Below are 17,493 nucleotides of genomic sequence, written 5' to 3' on the forward strand. Positions count from 1 at the left end.
GATAGCAGCCGGAGCATTAACTGATGGTAGTTTTGGCAAAAAACAAAAACAAAATGTACGTTACTGACCTCATAAAACTGAGCAGTGACTCCTTGGAGTGTCTGTTAGTCCAACCAAACGCTGAACAAGACATTTAATGGACAAAACCTTCAAATAATACGTCATTAAGTCAAAATACAGTGAAAAGGGTCAAAGTTATTTTCGAATTTGTGGTAGAATGCAGCTTAACCATACATAACAAAACATACGGACCCGGGGGAGGGGGGAAATATTTTGAGAAAAAAGTTTACAAGATTAAATTGGCAAATCTATGATAAAAAATGTCCAGATTTATGAGATTTAAAGTGGCGAATCTGCGAGAAAAAAGCTGTTGTTTTTTCTTGTAAATCTGCAACTTTTTTCGTGCAGATTTGCCACTTTAAATCTCTTAAATCTGCAACTTTTTTTCTTGTAGATTTGCCACTTTAATCTAGTAAATTTGCAACTTTTTTCTCGAAATTATTATATTATTATCATACTGATTGGTCAGATGTCATGGTGTCACTGTCTGTGACGTAGTCTGATCTTTGCTGATTAGCTGGAATAAATCCATGTGGTTCTACGACCAAACAGAGAGACATGGGGACCATTTAGATATCCACTGAAGTTACCAAATATTTGCGAATTTGCCTCCCTGCTCAGACCCGGAGGTTGCCGCCTGGTAGAGACATTAAACAACAGGACAGCTCATCACCTTCATGTGCATATGACTGTTCAGATTCTCATCCTATATGTGAAATAAACTGTACGTGTTCTTACTAACACTGTATGATGTGACTAGAGCCTCCTGACTTTCATCTCATTTAGTTTATGGGAAATCAGCTGCAACAGGCGTAATCTCAGGATGCTAGCAGCAGGTTTCTGCAGCCGTATAAAGAGGAGTTCAAGCTTCAATCAGTCAGAGTATCAGTCCCCTGCAGCGCTGGTCCAGCCGGCCTCTCTGCATGCTGCCTCTCTGCAGTTAGACCTGGTCCTCGTGTCTGATGAGCCGGTTGGAAGGTTTCATTTTTTCCCTGAGCCTCTGGGCAGCATCCTGCCCTGCTCACCGGCGGAAACGAGAGCTTACTGGACCTTTTGTTGCGAGCGTGATCTTCCATCTCTTGTGCTTGTCGCCGATAGCGCCCACAGCCAGAAGGTGAAATGTGCCATGCATGCATGAAATGTGTTGTAAATGCAAATGGCTCTGTGGGACTTAATGGCAGTCATTGGAGCGTGTAATTCATGCTTGTTAAAACACCAAGAGGCAGTTCAACGTTTAACTGCCACCACTCTGAGCTGCAACATGTGGCATGTTCCAGTCTGTCTGCAGAGCTGGAATGTAGCTAAATGCATTTAATCAAGTACTGTACTTAAGTACGAGTTTGTGGTACTTGTATTTCACTTGAGTAAAAATACGATAATCACATGAAATGTATTAACATAGGTTTAAACCTGCTTTGGGGCAGCAGGACATAACATTAGAAAACATCTGAGATTGAAAAAACAAAACTTATTTAAACTAGGGCTGGGCAAAATGGACCAAAAGTCATATCCCGATATATTTAGGCTATCATTTAGCCTGATATTTTTTTACGACGTTAGAGCAAATGTTCAGTCAAAGTATAGTAAAAATAATAATATATTTTTTAAAATATTTTAAATAAAAGTAGCCTATGGAAAAAAAATAGGCCAATCTTTTTCTGAAATAAATATATTTATATGAGAAAAGAATAACGAACATTACAAAAGAACTAAATATGAGAAACCCTAGTAAGTGCAGCATTTATATAGAAAGCAACTTGCCTGGATCAAGGATCACAGCTCAAATTTGAACTATATTGATATATGCGATATGGTCTAATTCCATATCACATTTAAAAATATATATCAATATATCTTTTATATCGATATATCGCCCAGCACTATTTCAAGTGTAATTCTGCTTTGTATCAACACTGGGCTGTTATCTCAAAAAAAAAAAATAGAAGTAAGTTAGTCCTCTGCATCATTTCGAAATAAACGATCAGGGAGTTGCTCTTGTTGAAACACAGATAAGATTCCGAAGCTGAAACTGAAGATGTTTTGCGTTATAAAATATGATACATATTATATTTCTTATCCAGTTAACCTGAAGGTTACCCTCCTTCCTGTTTTTGTTTTCCTGTATTTTAATGCGTCATTATCACGTCAACAATTTCTTGTATTCCGTTTGACGTGACTGTCTGAGTTACTGTGAGTGAAATCAGGACTTTGAACTGTTGGATCAGATGTCGAACAGAGAAGTGAAACTTCTTCAAAGGCTTCAGAGCTCACATTACCCAGTCTGAAGCAACAAACTGGCACAAACATGAACACACCTCACCGCCTCACAAGGAAACACGCAGACCTGCTGGCTCAGAGCTCAGCAGGTCTTGTGTAACATCTTTTATCATGATATTGATATCATGTTGAAGTATTGTAGATCTGGGTTTACTGAATTATGAAAAGCTACAGTTTCAACCAGAACTAAATGTGTTTATAGACCAGAATTCAAAGCTGTCAGACTGTCTGCTCAGATTATTTGTCTTGTTGACTTTATTCTTTGACTGGATCATAAGAGATTTAAATTTTAAAAATGCCCGTTTTAGACTATTTTATTTGTTTTTTTAGACAATGTGGAAATATTGGCATCTTTAACCCTTTGATGCACATCCCACATTCATCCCCCATGTTATTTAATAACTTTATTTAATAATTATATTATGTTATTTAATGCTGCTGTGTGTTTCTGTGCTCTATCTTTTGATATCAACTTATTTTATGAATGAATATTCCAAGTATTCTTTAAATATCTTGGTTTTGATTACGACAGATCATTATTTCCATTTTGCCTCTCATACTTTATGAAGAAAAAAAGTTTTTGTATTATTACATAGCTAACTACTTGGTTAAGTAGCTGGTAAGCTAAATACTAAGCCAAGAAGTTAGCTAAGTAGTTAGCTTAGCAAGCTACTTAGCTAAACACTTAGCCAAGAAGTTAGCTAAGTAGTTAGCTTAGCAAGCTACTTAGCCAAACACTTAGCCAAGAAGTTAGCTAAGTAGCTACCTTAGCAAGCTACTTAGCTAAATACTTACCCAAGAAGTTAGTTAAGTAATTAGCTTAGCAAGCTACTTAGCTAAAAAATGGATATGGGTCATTTTTGACCCATGTTGTGCATTAGTAGTGACACAAAAAGGGATTTTATTAAAAAATGAATAAAGGAAAACATGAAATTAGGATGTATGATGATTAAAAACAAACTAATTGAGGAAAACCTATGTAGGATTATGAAGTTTCGACTGTGAATGCTTCAACAACTACATTCAATGAAAGTTGAATTTTGCACAGCAAAAAGATTTCAAGTCATTAATTGATCATTAATTGATCACCTGCTTTCATTTTAAAAAGTATCTGTCTTCATTAACTGGCCTAGGAGTCTTTCAAGAGCACTTACCAGATCAGTGACCTATTTATAAGAAGGACTCGTAACAATATTAGAGGTGTGAATCACCAATACTCACCATATCGCAAAATGCTTAAAATTGACCTAAATATTGGCAGGTACATTGGGAATCAATAATCGATGAAGAGGTCCAAGAATTGAATTCCCGTTCAGGGCTGTGGGGTCCCTAGGTTGGGAAACAGCTGTAAAACAGCAGCAGAGACACTCCACACAGCGAGGACATAAATAATTCATCACTCCCTCCCTCTGCTCCTCTTTATCTCTGACACTTTTCCCTTTCCCATTCTCTTCCAAAAATGGGCTGCTGTGCCCCCGAGGGCCGAGAGAGACCACACACACACACACACACACACACACAGTTTTGTACTTCTATCTTTGTGAGGACCCTCACTGGAATGGTGAATTCCCTAGCAAGGTTATAATAGTTTTGGATTTTTCATTAGTTTTAGTTTTAATTTTTACTAGTTTTATTTTTGTAATGGGGTATTTGTTGGGTGGGAGATTAAAAGAGGTCACAGTAAATTTTTTATTTTATTTCCTTTGCCTTATCCATCTTCATTATATATGAAAAAAGTTGACAAAGACAAAAACGAAGGACATTTTCACTATAATTTTAGTTTTGTAACCACACAATACAGTTTCAATTAGTTAATGAATTATCTTTTTATGAACATAAACCTAATTGTAATGTGAACCCTTTAAACAAAGTCTGAAATCTCAAAAAAGCCTTTTAAGAAATGAGGACCGGCCGAAATGTCCTCACTTTGCAAAAATGTCCTCACAATGTTGGTTAAAAACGTGTTCTGGTCCTCACTATGTAGGAAGTACAAGAACACACACACAAACACACATTCTTGTACTTCCTATTTTTGCAAGGTTATAATAGTTTTGGATTTTTCATAGTTTTACTTTTAATTTTGTTGTGAATTTTTGTTTTCACAATGAAACGCTTCAATTTTAGTTAGTTGTAGTTTTTTTGTAATGGGGTATTTGTTGGGTGGGAGATTAAAAGAGGTCACAGTAAATTTTTCCCTTTATTTCCTTTGTCTGATCCATCTTCATTATGTATGAAAAAAATTGACAAAGACGAAAAACGAAAGACATTTTCACTATAATTTTAGTTAGTTTTGTAACCACACAATACAGTTTCAGTTAATTATCATTATCATGTAACCTTTAACCCTTAAAACAAAGTCTGAAATCTAAAAAAAAAAACCTTTAAAGAAGTGAGGACTGGCCGAAATGTCCTCACTTTGCAAAAATGTCCTCACTCTGTTGGTTAAAAATGTGTTGTGGTCCTCACTATAGGAAGTACAAGAACACACACACACACACACACACACACACACACACACACACACACACTCCGACACAAAGCGCCGCTCCCTCTGGCTGACTGATAATGTGGTATGCCACAGATGCCTGGCGGTTGGAGGAGTGAAGACCATGATGTCAGCGTCCGCTCTTCATCCTGTCACAGCGCTGCCGCTGTTCGGTCCTGCTGGTTTTTCTGTTGACTTGTTTTACAAAGTGACGGCTTTATTTTTAGACTCACTGTAGCACAGCCTGTTCTCATACTTTACATTATCAGTTGGTGATACGTATCTTATCTGCACGGACACTATTTGTTTGTCATCACGTTTAAAAATGCATTAAAGCCACAGTACTGTAACTTTAAAACTAGAAGATTTGTGTGTGTGTGAAACATGTGTATCTGGAGGTGTGTGTGTGAGTGCGTGTGTATCTGTAACTGTAATCACATCAAAGGATCAAAGGCAATCAGATCAAAGCAATCAACAGAATTAACTGACATCTGAATGTTCCGGAACAGTGACAGCAGAGGTGGACAGACTGGAATTTCTGGCCTCAAACAGAAAGCATTTTTGGCAAAACCATAATACCTATCATTGATCCGACTTCACATTGAGCGTCCTGAGTTCTTCCTGAACGTCTACATATTTTTTTTGTGAATAAAAATGAAGAAATAGCTTTGTAAGAGCGATCTGAAAACCTGTTACACCTCCCTTTTTCAGAAATCTTCCTGCGTTTTTAATATGGGAGCCAATGAGGCTGTTGGTGGTGTTGGTGGATCATCTGTGTGTCCTACGTCCAAACTATAACTCTGACAGCTTTACCAGAGGATTGTGAGGGAGAAGACTAATTTTCCTACATTTCTATGTATATATTATTTCTGTAGAGTGGAATTTGCGGCCTGGAGCGCAGTTTTCAAATTTATTTTTTGACAGTTTCTTCTCTCCCTCTACACTCTGGCGATGATGTCACACACTGTGACACGAACATTCCGTGCAATACACACCCATTATAATCTCAGAATTTCTCCAAAAATGATCATGGTCATTGAACAGGGATTGATAAAAAAAACTATAAGACCTATCGAAACGTGGATTAATACACCGATACACAAGACTTGTGTCTACTGTTTAAAGTTTAAATGGAGTCTCAAGGTGAAATTATGCCAGAGAAGTAGACGTTTAAAAATCTCCAATTATTCTTCTTTTTAGCTAATTTTTTTTCGGCCTTCCCATTCATTTCAATGCAAAATTTTGTGCAGTTTTTCGCGACTTACGTCTTACGACTTTAGACAACATAATAAGCAGTGTAGAATTAGAAGCTTTTGTATTTTTGTCAAAGTTTGAGGACGATTCATTTGTTGGTATAAAAGAAACAGCATATTGCTTATTTTATACAGTAAATCATTATAACTGCTGCTCTCATGCTCATGTTTCTCATTTCTCATCTTTGTCTTTGACCTCGCCCCAGCTGGGCCAGGCTCCATAATTACATTACATTGGATTTATTGACCCAGAAATAATTGCCATAAACATTGTTATCATCATCTTTACACAATTAATTGCCACTGATAAAGTGAAAACGGCATGGTAATGCAAGTACACCCTGAGGACATGAGCAGCACGGCCAGGATTGACAGAAAAACAGAAAAACAGTGAAAGAGCAACACAAACAGACAAACACACACACTCTCGATCAATGAACGTAGATGTGCTGTTCAAAACATATACAGCAGCTTATATGTGTGATTTATACGCCACAAAAATAGACTTGACGCATAAAAAAAATGCTACTAACTGCTCATATGCATCGTTATTAGAAGATATTAAATAAATGAAGACATGAAATATTTCATTCTGTGTGTAATGGATCTATATATAATGTGTTATTTCACCTTTTTTTAACTGAATTTCTGACATAAATCAACTTTTCTATCATATTCTTATTTATTGGGATGCACCTGTAGTCTTGTTTTCTGTTCATTTGATTCAGATTCCTGAGTTTTATATGAATGGCACTTTACCGTGTTGTGTGTGGAAGGTCCCTTTAATTACTTTTTTTGTAATTTTGTGTCTTTTGTAAATAATTTTGTGTCTTTTTTAAAGTAATTTAGCATTTTGTCAGTCATTTTGTGTCTTTTTTGTGTAATTTTGTGTCTTTTTTGTAATTTTGTGGGTTTTTTTTAGTAAATTTGTGTCTTTTTAATAATTTTGTGTCTTTTTTGTGTCATTTTGTGTCTTTTTTGGTCATTTTGTGCCTTTTTTGGTCATTTTGTGTCTTTTTTGTGTCGTTTTGTCTTTTTTGGTGAGGTACTAAGTCAGGTTATTTTCTTATGTTATGTCCATGTTGGCAAAAATGTTGGTGACGTTGTTTTGTAAACAAACATGACCTCGATAACTTCTGCAGGCTAGCCCTAGCAACCCACAGCTAGCCTTTAAAAACTGCAGTTATTTCAAGCTAATGATATTTAACCTGGGACGATGTGGGGCTTATGGGAAAAGGCTGCTAAATACTGAAATATTAAATAAGCAATAATTTAATTTAAGTCCCTGTGTAGACAAATATAGTGAACAAAACCACACAGTCTTGAGCACATTTATATTTTAGGGCTGTGGTTTGGTACTGTTCATTATAAATGTCAATAGAGAAGAGAATTAAAAGTCATTGCATGGTCCTCCCTGGGTCATAAACATCAGCACAAGTTTATTATTAACTTTACAACATTAATTTCCTGTGCTGTTTTAACTTAAGCTTATACATTAACTTCTCCTTAAAGCAACTTAAATGCTGCAGGGGGCCACAGTTTTTCATGTTCACTACCACAGGGCCACATATAGGACCGTGCACTTCACCAGATATGATGAAACTGCAATTTTAAATATGTTTACAGTGCAGTAACTTAACATATTTCATGCTCAAATGCATGTATAACAGTATAAATAGGAATACAAAAGGTTTGAAGCAAATAAAAAATAACCACTTACTGTGATTTCTTTTTTTTTCAGTGTAAGAACAGCAGACCAACATTAATTACAAGAAGTAATTTTGTGCATTTTTACACTGCACTTTTAAGATTTCATGCTCAAATGCATGTAGTTGTACTGAGGGCCACTTCAAATGAGGGTCAGGGCCGTATGTGGCCCCCGGGCCTCATGTTGCCCATCCCTGGTCTAGATGGATATTAAAGTGGTTCGGATTAGTATGTTGAGGTTAAGAATGTCTAACTGCTTGCTCTATAAAATGCCTTATAAAAAATTGTTGTTTCCTTCATCGTGATTTTTCTGCCTGTACCGTGTTAGTTAAACTCCCTAAAACATGGGTCTCAAACTCGCGGCCTGCGGGCCAATTGTAGCCCTCCTGACGATATTTTGTGGCCCCCACCTTGATATGAAAGTTTAATGTGAGTTTTATATGAATGGTAATTTTGAATGGTAATTTTGTGTCTTTTTTAAATAATTTTGTGTCTTTTTTAAATAATTTTGTGTCTTTTTTGGTAATTTTGTGTCTTTTTTAAAATAATTTTGTGTCTTTTTTGGTGATTCTCAGTCATTTTTTGGTAATTTTCTGTCTTTTTTTAAATAATTTTGTGTCTTTTTGGTTATTCTCTGTCATTTTTTGGTAATTTTCTGTCTTTTTTTTTTAGCAATTTTGTTGCTAAAATTTGGTCATTTTGTATTTTTGGGTCATTTTGTGTCTTTTTTAAATCATTTTATGTCTTTTTTTGGTAATTCTGTCTTTTTGGGTCATTTTGTTTATTTTTTAAGTAATTTTGTTTTTTATGTCATTTTGTGTCTTTTTTTTAAAATAATTTAGTCTTTTTTTGTCATTTTATGTATTTTTTAAGTCATTTTGTGTCTTTTTTTGGTCATTTTGGCACTGCTTCCAGCAGGTAATTAGAGTTTGTGACCCCTGCTGTACAGTTTAGGATATAAAGTTGCTGCAGCTGCACGTCTCTGCTGTGGAGCATGACTGCTTCCTTTTGCAGTAAACATGATGCAAATGAACACACACACACACACACACACACACACACACACACACACTGAGCATTTCCCTCCAGGAAACTGAGGCTAACGGAAAAAGTGTCGGTGCCCGTCTCTAACGAGGTGAGACATGATGTCTGCAAGGATTTAATTGGGCCGTCGGCTCACCTAGAGAATTAATAACCAACTCTTATCAAGGTGCTCTTAGTGTGACAACAAACAAGTATGAAAAAGTTCTCCACAGTGCAGCAAGAGGCATATTTCAATAAGTTGATAATTGCTGGTTACAGTTTGCATAAAGAATAAAATAAGTGACTTAAAAAAAAACCTGTGACCTAGTTTCCTGGTAAACTCTGGAGATAATAAGTCCAACCATGTAATAACAAGGTGAGATAAAAGAGCTTCCATGTCATGGATACAAATTCATATTCAGAGAAAATTTATTTAACAGAGTTAGTTTTATTTTACAACACTTCTTGTTACATCAGAGCACTTCCTGTTGACATCTTTAAAACACCATTTATGCTTCTGAAACACAGAAGTGTGAGTCATGTTGTCTGATAACATCAGTTATACAAAGTTTGCAGCCTCAGCAAGTTTTCTTTTCATTCTGTACTGCTGCCTGATTGATTTTGTTCCTGATATGTAAAATATTTCAATGTTTTTCTCTGCATGAGAATACTTTTTGTTTATGCCAATAACTTTTAAAGAATAAGGTTCCTAGTGATAGTCTATATTTTTCTTATTGTTAAGAACAATTTTCATTTAAAGAAAACCTAAAATGAACTGTATGGCTGGGCGATATATCGATATAAAAAGATTTGTCAATATATTTTTAAATGTGACATGGAATTAGACCATATCGCATATATCAATAAAGTTCAAATTTTTCTTTCTTTATATATAAAGAAAAGAAACTAACATCACGACTAACGTCACGAAAAACTGTCCAGAATTTTGCATTGAAATGAATGGGATGGCCGAAAAAAAATTAGCGAAAAAAAAACAATAATTGGAGATTTTTAAACGTCTACTTCTCCGGCATAATTTCACTTAGAGACTCCATTTAAACGTTAAACAGTAGACACAAGTCTTGTGTATCGGTGTATTAATCCACGTTTCGATAGGTCATATAGTTTTTTATCAATCCCTGTTCAATGACCATGATCATTTTTGGAGAAATTCTGAGATTATAATGGGTGTGTATTGCACGGAATGTTCGTGTCACAGTGTGTGACATCATCGCCAGAGTGTAGAGGGAGAGGTAAAACTGTCAAAAAATACATTTGAAAACTGCGCTCCAGGCCGCAAATTCCACTCTACAGAAATAATTTGTACATAGAAACGTAGGAAAATTAGTCTTCTCCCTCACAATCCTCTGGTAAAGCTGTCAGAGTTATAGTTTGGGCGTAGGACGCACAGATGCACCACCAACACCACCAACAGCCTCATTGGCTCCCATATTAAAACCGCAGGAAGATTTCTGTAGAAAAGCATATTTAACAGTTTTTCAGATCGCTCTAACAAAGCTATTTCTTCATTTTTCTTCGCAAAAAACATATGTAGACGTTCAGGAAGAACTCAGGACCCTCAAAGTGAAGTCGGCTCAATGATAGGTATTATGGTTTTGCCAAAAATGCTTTCTGTTCGAGGCCAGAAATTACAGTCTATGCTGTTGTATAAATAAATACTTGTAAAGGAATGCTTGTTGTAGGTGTGCTCCTTGTATATTATATAGTATCACAACATTACTAGTATTAATTGTTATAAATCTCTGAAGAATATCATCATAGTGTACACACACCGGCAGTAGCCCCCGTGGCCCTTTCACTATTTACCCAGAGGAAATTTTCTAGTTTTAGTTATTATTTTCTCATAGAAATATATAAATCCTTCATACACAATCCTGCTGCCGTAAATACTCACAAGCTCACCAAATGTGTATTATTCCACACCTTGAAATAGTCCCGAACAAATTCAGTTGTTTTTTTAACTGTGGCTGAAAACTACTCTGCCCCAAAAAACGACTCTCTTTTTTTTAAACGTAAGCGAAATATAGAATAACCAGGTTATCCTTTAATCTATGTGACCTGTGGATGTTGTCAGAGCAGAAGAATGCTCTGAGTGTCGGGTCGATCACTCTGCTTGTAAATCATTGATCACCTTTGCTGAGAAAGGCTCTAACTCTGCCAGCTACAGCGTTGACTCGTCCCCAGGCCAACAGTTTATCACCTGCTCATCGGTTTCACTCTCTACAAAGACAAAAGACATCTCAGCTCAGCTGTCTTTGAACAACAAAGCCTGTTTGTGTCAGAAACTCCATCCCACTGGGAAGAAGGTGATCCCCACAGGAAATTACACAGGTTTACTAAGTGATACAGAGGTCGAAACACACACAAACAATGAGAATTTCTCACTAAATTTGTACTATGACTCCTCCCTAAAAACACACTTTTTCTTTCTGGCTTTTCATCAAGTAGTTAGTATTTTAGTTTTTTTTTTTAGTTTTTTTGCAACTGTGATATCTGTACAGCTCTTTGGTGAACCCTGGTTGTTTTAAATGTGCTTTATAAATAAAGTTTGAGTTTGAGAGTTTGAGGGCTGGGCGATAAATCGATATAAAATATATATATATATCGATATATTTTGAAATGTGATATGGAATTAGACCATATTGCATATATTGATAAAGTTCAAATTTGCATTGTGATCCTTGCTGCAGCTTCTATTTAAGATATTTTTTTTATTTAAATGTGCACTTCATGGAGTTTTGATTTTTTTTAAAAGGTTTTCCTGTTGTTTCTATAAAACTACTTGTGACATGTGAGTTTTATATGAATGGCATTTTACCGTGTTGTGTGTGGAAGGCTTTTTTGGGTAATTTTGTGTCTTTTTTTTAATAATTTTGTGTCTTTTTTGGGTAATTCTGTGTCTTTTTTGGTAATTTTGTGTCTTTTTTGTAATTGTGTCTTTTTTAATAATTTTGTGTCATTTTTTGATAATTTTGTGTCTTTTTTGGGTAATTCTGTGTAATTTTTTGGGAATTTTGTGTCTTTTCAATAATTTTTTGTGTTTTTTAATAATTGTGTGTCTTTTTTAATAATTTTGTGTCTTTTAAATAATTTTGTGTCTTTTTTTTTTAGCAATTTTGTGTCTTCTTTTTAGTCATTTTGTGTCTTTTTTGTCATTTTGTTTCTTTTTTAAGTTATTTTGTTTTTTTTCTGTCATTTTGTGTCTTCTTTAAGTCATATTAGGCTTTGACTTTGACTGAACATTTGCTCTCACTTTGCGATAAAAATATCAGGATATGTATCGTATATCGATAATCAGCTTAAATATATCAGGACATGACTTTTGGTCCATATCGCCCAGCCCTACTTTGTACCCATAAATGCATTTTTCACTCTGTTTCTTCTGTTTAACTGATGAACTTTCCTCTCTTGCAGGAACGCTGTCGGCAGGAGAACACAGCTTCCCGTTCCAGTTTCTCATTCCAGGTGAGTGTGACTGTTTAACCACATTCCTCCATATCAGGGACACGCCTTTGGTTCCCATAATAGTTTTCTCATGTTCCTGCGTTCTGAGGTCCTGATGACGTGACTGAAAGCCAAGACAGGTGTGATAACATCTGTGATAAGACGGATTATGTTTGCTCACCAAGTGTTCAGCCCTGAGCTCTTTGTCTCAGTACACACACACACTGATGATGTGATAATGACGAGTGTGTGAAGGATCATTACATTACTTAATGCTTTAGCAAACACAAGGTTTCCAAAGTGCTGCACAAACAATAAATAGACAACACAATACAAAGAGATGTAGTAAACAATAGAACAGTAAAATGCAATAAGATAAAATAAATTAAATTAGAAAATCACAAAAAGATGTAAAAATGACTTTAAAAAAAGACACAAAATGACCAAAAATAGATGTAGAAATGACCAAAAAAGACACAAACTGACCAAAAATAATACAAAAATGACCAAAAAAGACACAAACTGACCAAAAATAGATGTAAAAATGACCAAAAAACACACAAAATGATCAAAAAAAGACACAAAATGACACAAAAAGACCAAAAAAGGCACAAAATGACCATAAAAGGAAACAAAACGACAAAAAAATGATCAAAAAATGACCATAAAAGACACAAAATGACCAAAAAAGACACAGAATGACCAAAAAAAGACACAAAATGACCATAAAAAAGACACAAAATGACCATAAAAAAGACACAAAATGACCAAAAAAGACACAAAATGACCACAAAATGATCAAAAAATGACCAAAAAAGACACAAAACGATCAAAAAAAGACACAAAATGACCAAAAAAAGACCAAAAAAGGCACAAAATGATAAAAAAAAGACAAGAAATGACCATTAAAGACACAAAATGACCAAAAAAGACACAGAATGACCAAAAAAAGACACAAAATTACCAAAAAAGACACAAAATGACCACAAAATGATCAAAAAAAGACACAAAATGATCATAAAAAAGACACATGAACACATGAACTCTTTAACACAGTGGAGACAGAGCTGACTAACAAAATGATTTGGCGACCCCCAGAAATCATCTCGAGACACATACTGGGGCCGGGACCCCCAGGTTGAGAATAGCTACTCTAGTTAATGTTTAACAGATAAATGGGAGGAACGTGTCAATTGTTCTTTGCCTCAGCGTGATAATTAAACATGCCACTTGTTCACCAACACGTTCCTAATGATGGCTATATAATAATGAGGCTGGTGGTAGATTTGTTCATAAAGGTGCAAAAATATAAAAAAATCTACCAAGTGAAGCTGCTTGGCACCTGTGAGGACCTCGCAGAGCAGCGTCTGTCTGCTCTGGCGTGGCTGCAGCAGCTCAGGGTGGAGGTTATTTTTAGTTCCTCTCCTGTTGTGCAGTCACTGTTTAATTGGTCTTCATGCCCCCATGCCTCGCTCTCTCTCCGCCTGTAGACCCTCACACTGGAGAGCATCATGTTCACCATCATGGAGCCATGAGAGGCTCGTTGGAGAGGCAAGTGTCTCCTGCTGCCCCCTGCTGGTTCACCAAGACAGATATAATGTAATAATATGTATTTTCACACAACAGATATACTAGAATAATATGTCTTTAACCTTTTGATGCACAACATATAAACACCTTCTAATGCAGTAGTTCTCAACCTTTTTGAGTCGCGACCCCCAATTTAACATGCATGTTGTCCGCGACCCCCGCTCACTGAACACAATCTCACAGTTCAGATCACCCAAAAAAGAAACAAAATTACCAAAAACGGGAAACAAAATGACCAAAGAAGACACAAAATGACCAAAAAAGACACAAAATGACCCAAAAAGAAAAAACAAAATGACCAAAAAAGACACAAAATGACCAAAAAGACACAAAATGACCAAAAAATTACATAAAATTAAGCAAAAAAAGGACTCAAATTGACCACAAAATGACAAAAAATGACCACAAAAAGACACAAAATGACCCAAAAAAACACAAAATGATCAAAATAGACAGAAAATTACCAAAAAAGACCAAAAAAAGACACAAAATTACCAAAGAAAGACACAAAATGACAAAAAATGATCACAAAAAGACACAAAATGACCCAAAAAAAAACACAAAATGATCAAAATAGACAGAAAATTACCAAAGAAGACCAAAAAAAGACACGAAATTACCAAAAAAGACACAAAGTGACCAAAAAAGGAAACAAAATGACCCAAAAAGGACACAAATTGACCACAAATTGACCACAAAATGACAAAAAAAGACACAAAATGACACAAAATATAAACAAAATTATGAAAAAAAGACACAAAATGATGAATTAATATTTGTGTCTTCTTTGTCAGGTTTTAAATTGGTGACAACATATAAACACCTTCTAATGCACAACATGGGTCAAAAATGACCTTGCTCATTAGAAGAGTAGTGATAAAAAAAAAGCGATTCACTAAATTAACAATTTGAGTATATGTGTAACTATGTTTGTCTTATTTTTAAGGTTTGACCAAAAAAAGACACAAAATGACTAAAAAAAGAAACAAAATGACCACAAAAAGACACAAACAGACACAAAATGACAAAAAATACAAAATGACTAAAAAAAGAGACACAGAAAGACACTAAATGACTAAAAAAAAATTTAAAAATGACTAAAAAAAGACACAGACACAAAATTACTAAAAAAAGACACAAAAAAAACGACCAAAAAAAGACACAATGTGTTACTATGTTTGTCTTATTTTGAAGGTTTAACTTTAAAAGAGTTGTTAGAACCACCAGGTTACATTGGAAAATCTTTTAATTTGTTAATGTTAAATATTTTAACATCTGAGACTTATTAGAGCCACCAAATAATAATTTCCATTGGAAGAAACAGCAATTTAACAAAATAGGATAGTTAATATTTGTGTCTTCTTTGTCAGGTTTTAAATTGGTGACAACATATAAACACCTTCTAATGCACAACATGGGTCAGAAATGACCTTGTGCATTAGAAGAGTAGTGATAAAAAAAAGTTTTTATTCAAAAAGTAAGAAATGAAAACAAAAAATTAGGATGTATGATGATCAAAAACAAGTTAATTGAGGAAAACCTGGAATACTGAATGATGAAAATAATTTATTGCAAAGATATAGAATATAAAAACTTAGCCGGGTCACTTTAGACCATGTTGTGCATCAAAGGGTTAAATTAAAGCAAAAATGTCATCTTATATAGGATGCAGTATCATGGAATGACGAGGCTGTCTTTATGAATTTAAGAATATTAACAAGAAAAGCTGAATGAAATTCCCAATAGGAAGAAATCGTCCATAGAAACCTCCAGAATCTGTTCCTGATAAAGATCCACAATAAACACTGAGCAGCTTCAGAGCGTTTCTCCCCAGAGACAGAGAGACGGAGACCTTGAGGCTTGTTTAAATGTGTCTTATAGCTCTTTGCACTGACAGTAATGGCTCAGTGTTGCTTTTAAAGGGACTAAAAGGTGAAAAAAATCATACAAACCCACCACAAATACTGAAAAGGGAGTTTTAGTGCTTTCACTAAAGTCCTCCTCCACTAAGAAATGTGATTTCTCATTTTTATGTCCTCTGAAATGTCTCACCTCGACTATACTGACTTGTTTCTGTGCAAGGTTTGTATCTAGAGAGGTGTTTTTACATTCCCAAACCTACACTGGACAGGCTAGATTAGAGACATCACTACTTTGAAATGCCAACACACAAAAACACACACAAAGTGACCCAAAAAAGACACAAAATTACAGAAAAAAATAACAAAATTACTCAAAAAAGAAACAAAATGACCAAAAAAGGACACAAATTGACCACAAAATGACCAAAAAAGACACAAAATGACCCAAAAAAGACACAAAATGACCAAAAAAAGGAAACAAAATGACCAAAAAAGACACAAATTGACCAGAAAAGACACAAAATGACCCAAAAAAGAAACAAAATGACCAAGAAAAGGAAACAAAATCACCAAAAAAGGACACAAATTGACCCAAAAAAGAAACAAAATGACCAAAAAAGACACAAATTGACCAGAAAAGACACAAAATGACCCAAAAAAGAAACAAAATGACCAAAAAAAGGAAACAAAATGACCAAAAAAGGACACAAATTGACCACAAAATGACCAAAAAAGACACAAAATGACCCAAACAAGAAACAAAATGACCAAAAAAGACACAAATTGACCAGAAAAGACACAAAATGACCCAAAAAAGAAACAAAATGACCAAAAAAAGGAAACAAAATGACCAAAAAAGGACACAAATTGACCACAAAATGACCAAAAAAGACACAAAATGACCCAAAAAAGAAACAAAATGACCAAAAAAGACACACAAACCCCCCCCACACACAAAAAAAGTGGTCAGATTTTGGTAAACTTTTAGTATGTTAATAAGAACATCTAATACTACAAAACCAGCTGAGAAACCTTTTGTTAGAATTTTTTTAGGGTAAGGTGGGGTTTTTTCTTCATATATGCACCCACCTAATAGAGTATTTTTACACACTTTATCGAGAATTGGGGGTGGGGGACAGGTTATTTTTTAGGGCGAGTCTCACTTAATGCTACGATGGGGACTAACAGCATCACACTTGAATAAAACTGGGATCATTTAATCCACAAGAGGCTCAGCTTTCCAACCATTCCCAATTTAATAATAACACATTTGTACTGCCGACAGAAGCAATTTTCATTCAGATATCTTGAGGTCAGACTTCAAGGGACCCAATCTAAAAATAGATGGTGCCAATGGAGCATCTTTAGCATTAAGAATGTCTGGAATAATAACAATAAATTCTTTATTCTATGACGGGTTATGTTCAGCAGGTCGTCCAAACATCACAACATGATATTTCAGCTCCAAACTCTGAGTCAAAGTGTCCTTGAGCAAGACATTAAAGCTCAGTTCAGCAGCTCTGCCTCCATCAGCGTGAGAGAGTGTGCTTGAATAAATACAAGGGTTGTAAAGTGCTTCACACTTATTTTAGGTTGTAGGTACGACATGAATGCAGTCAGACAGGTTATAATGCAGATAATGTGTCGGGGAATAGTCTTGTGTGCACCATGTAAGGAAGAAACATGCAGTTTACAATGCTTTCTATAAGTTGTTATGAGGAAGAAATTGTTAGTGATATTGGCTCAGTTGCAGTTTAATAGGTACCCATAT

The 17,493-nt window shown here is 35.1% G+C and overlaps 1 protein-coding gene across 1 annotated transcript in view; it reads left to right on the forward strand.

Moving 5' to 3' along the window:
- Window positions 1-17,493, forward strand: part of arrdc1b (arrestin domain containing 1b) — a 74,646-nt gene that overhangs the window by 40,301 nt on the left and 16,852 nt on the right. Inside the window, exon 3 of the mRNA XM_059357537.1 lies at window positions 12,241-12,291. Coding sequence (XP_059213520.1) covers window positions 12,241-12,291 — 51 coding nt within the window. The remainder of the gene's footprint in view (window positions 1-12,240; window positions 12,292-17,493) is intronic.

Source organism: Centropristis striata, chromosome 19 (assembly GCF_030273125.1).
Source record: "Centropristis striata isolate RG_2023a ecotype Rhode Island chromosome 19, C.striata_1.0, whole genome shotgun sequence".
In the NCBI taxonomy this organism is placed as follows: domain Eukaryota; kingdom Metazoa; phylum Chordata; class Actinopteri; order Perciformes; family Serranidae; genus Centropristis; species Centropristis striata.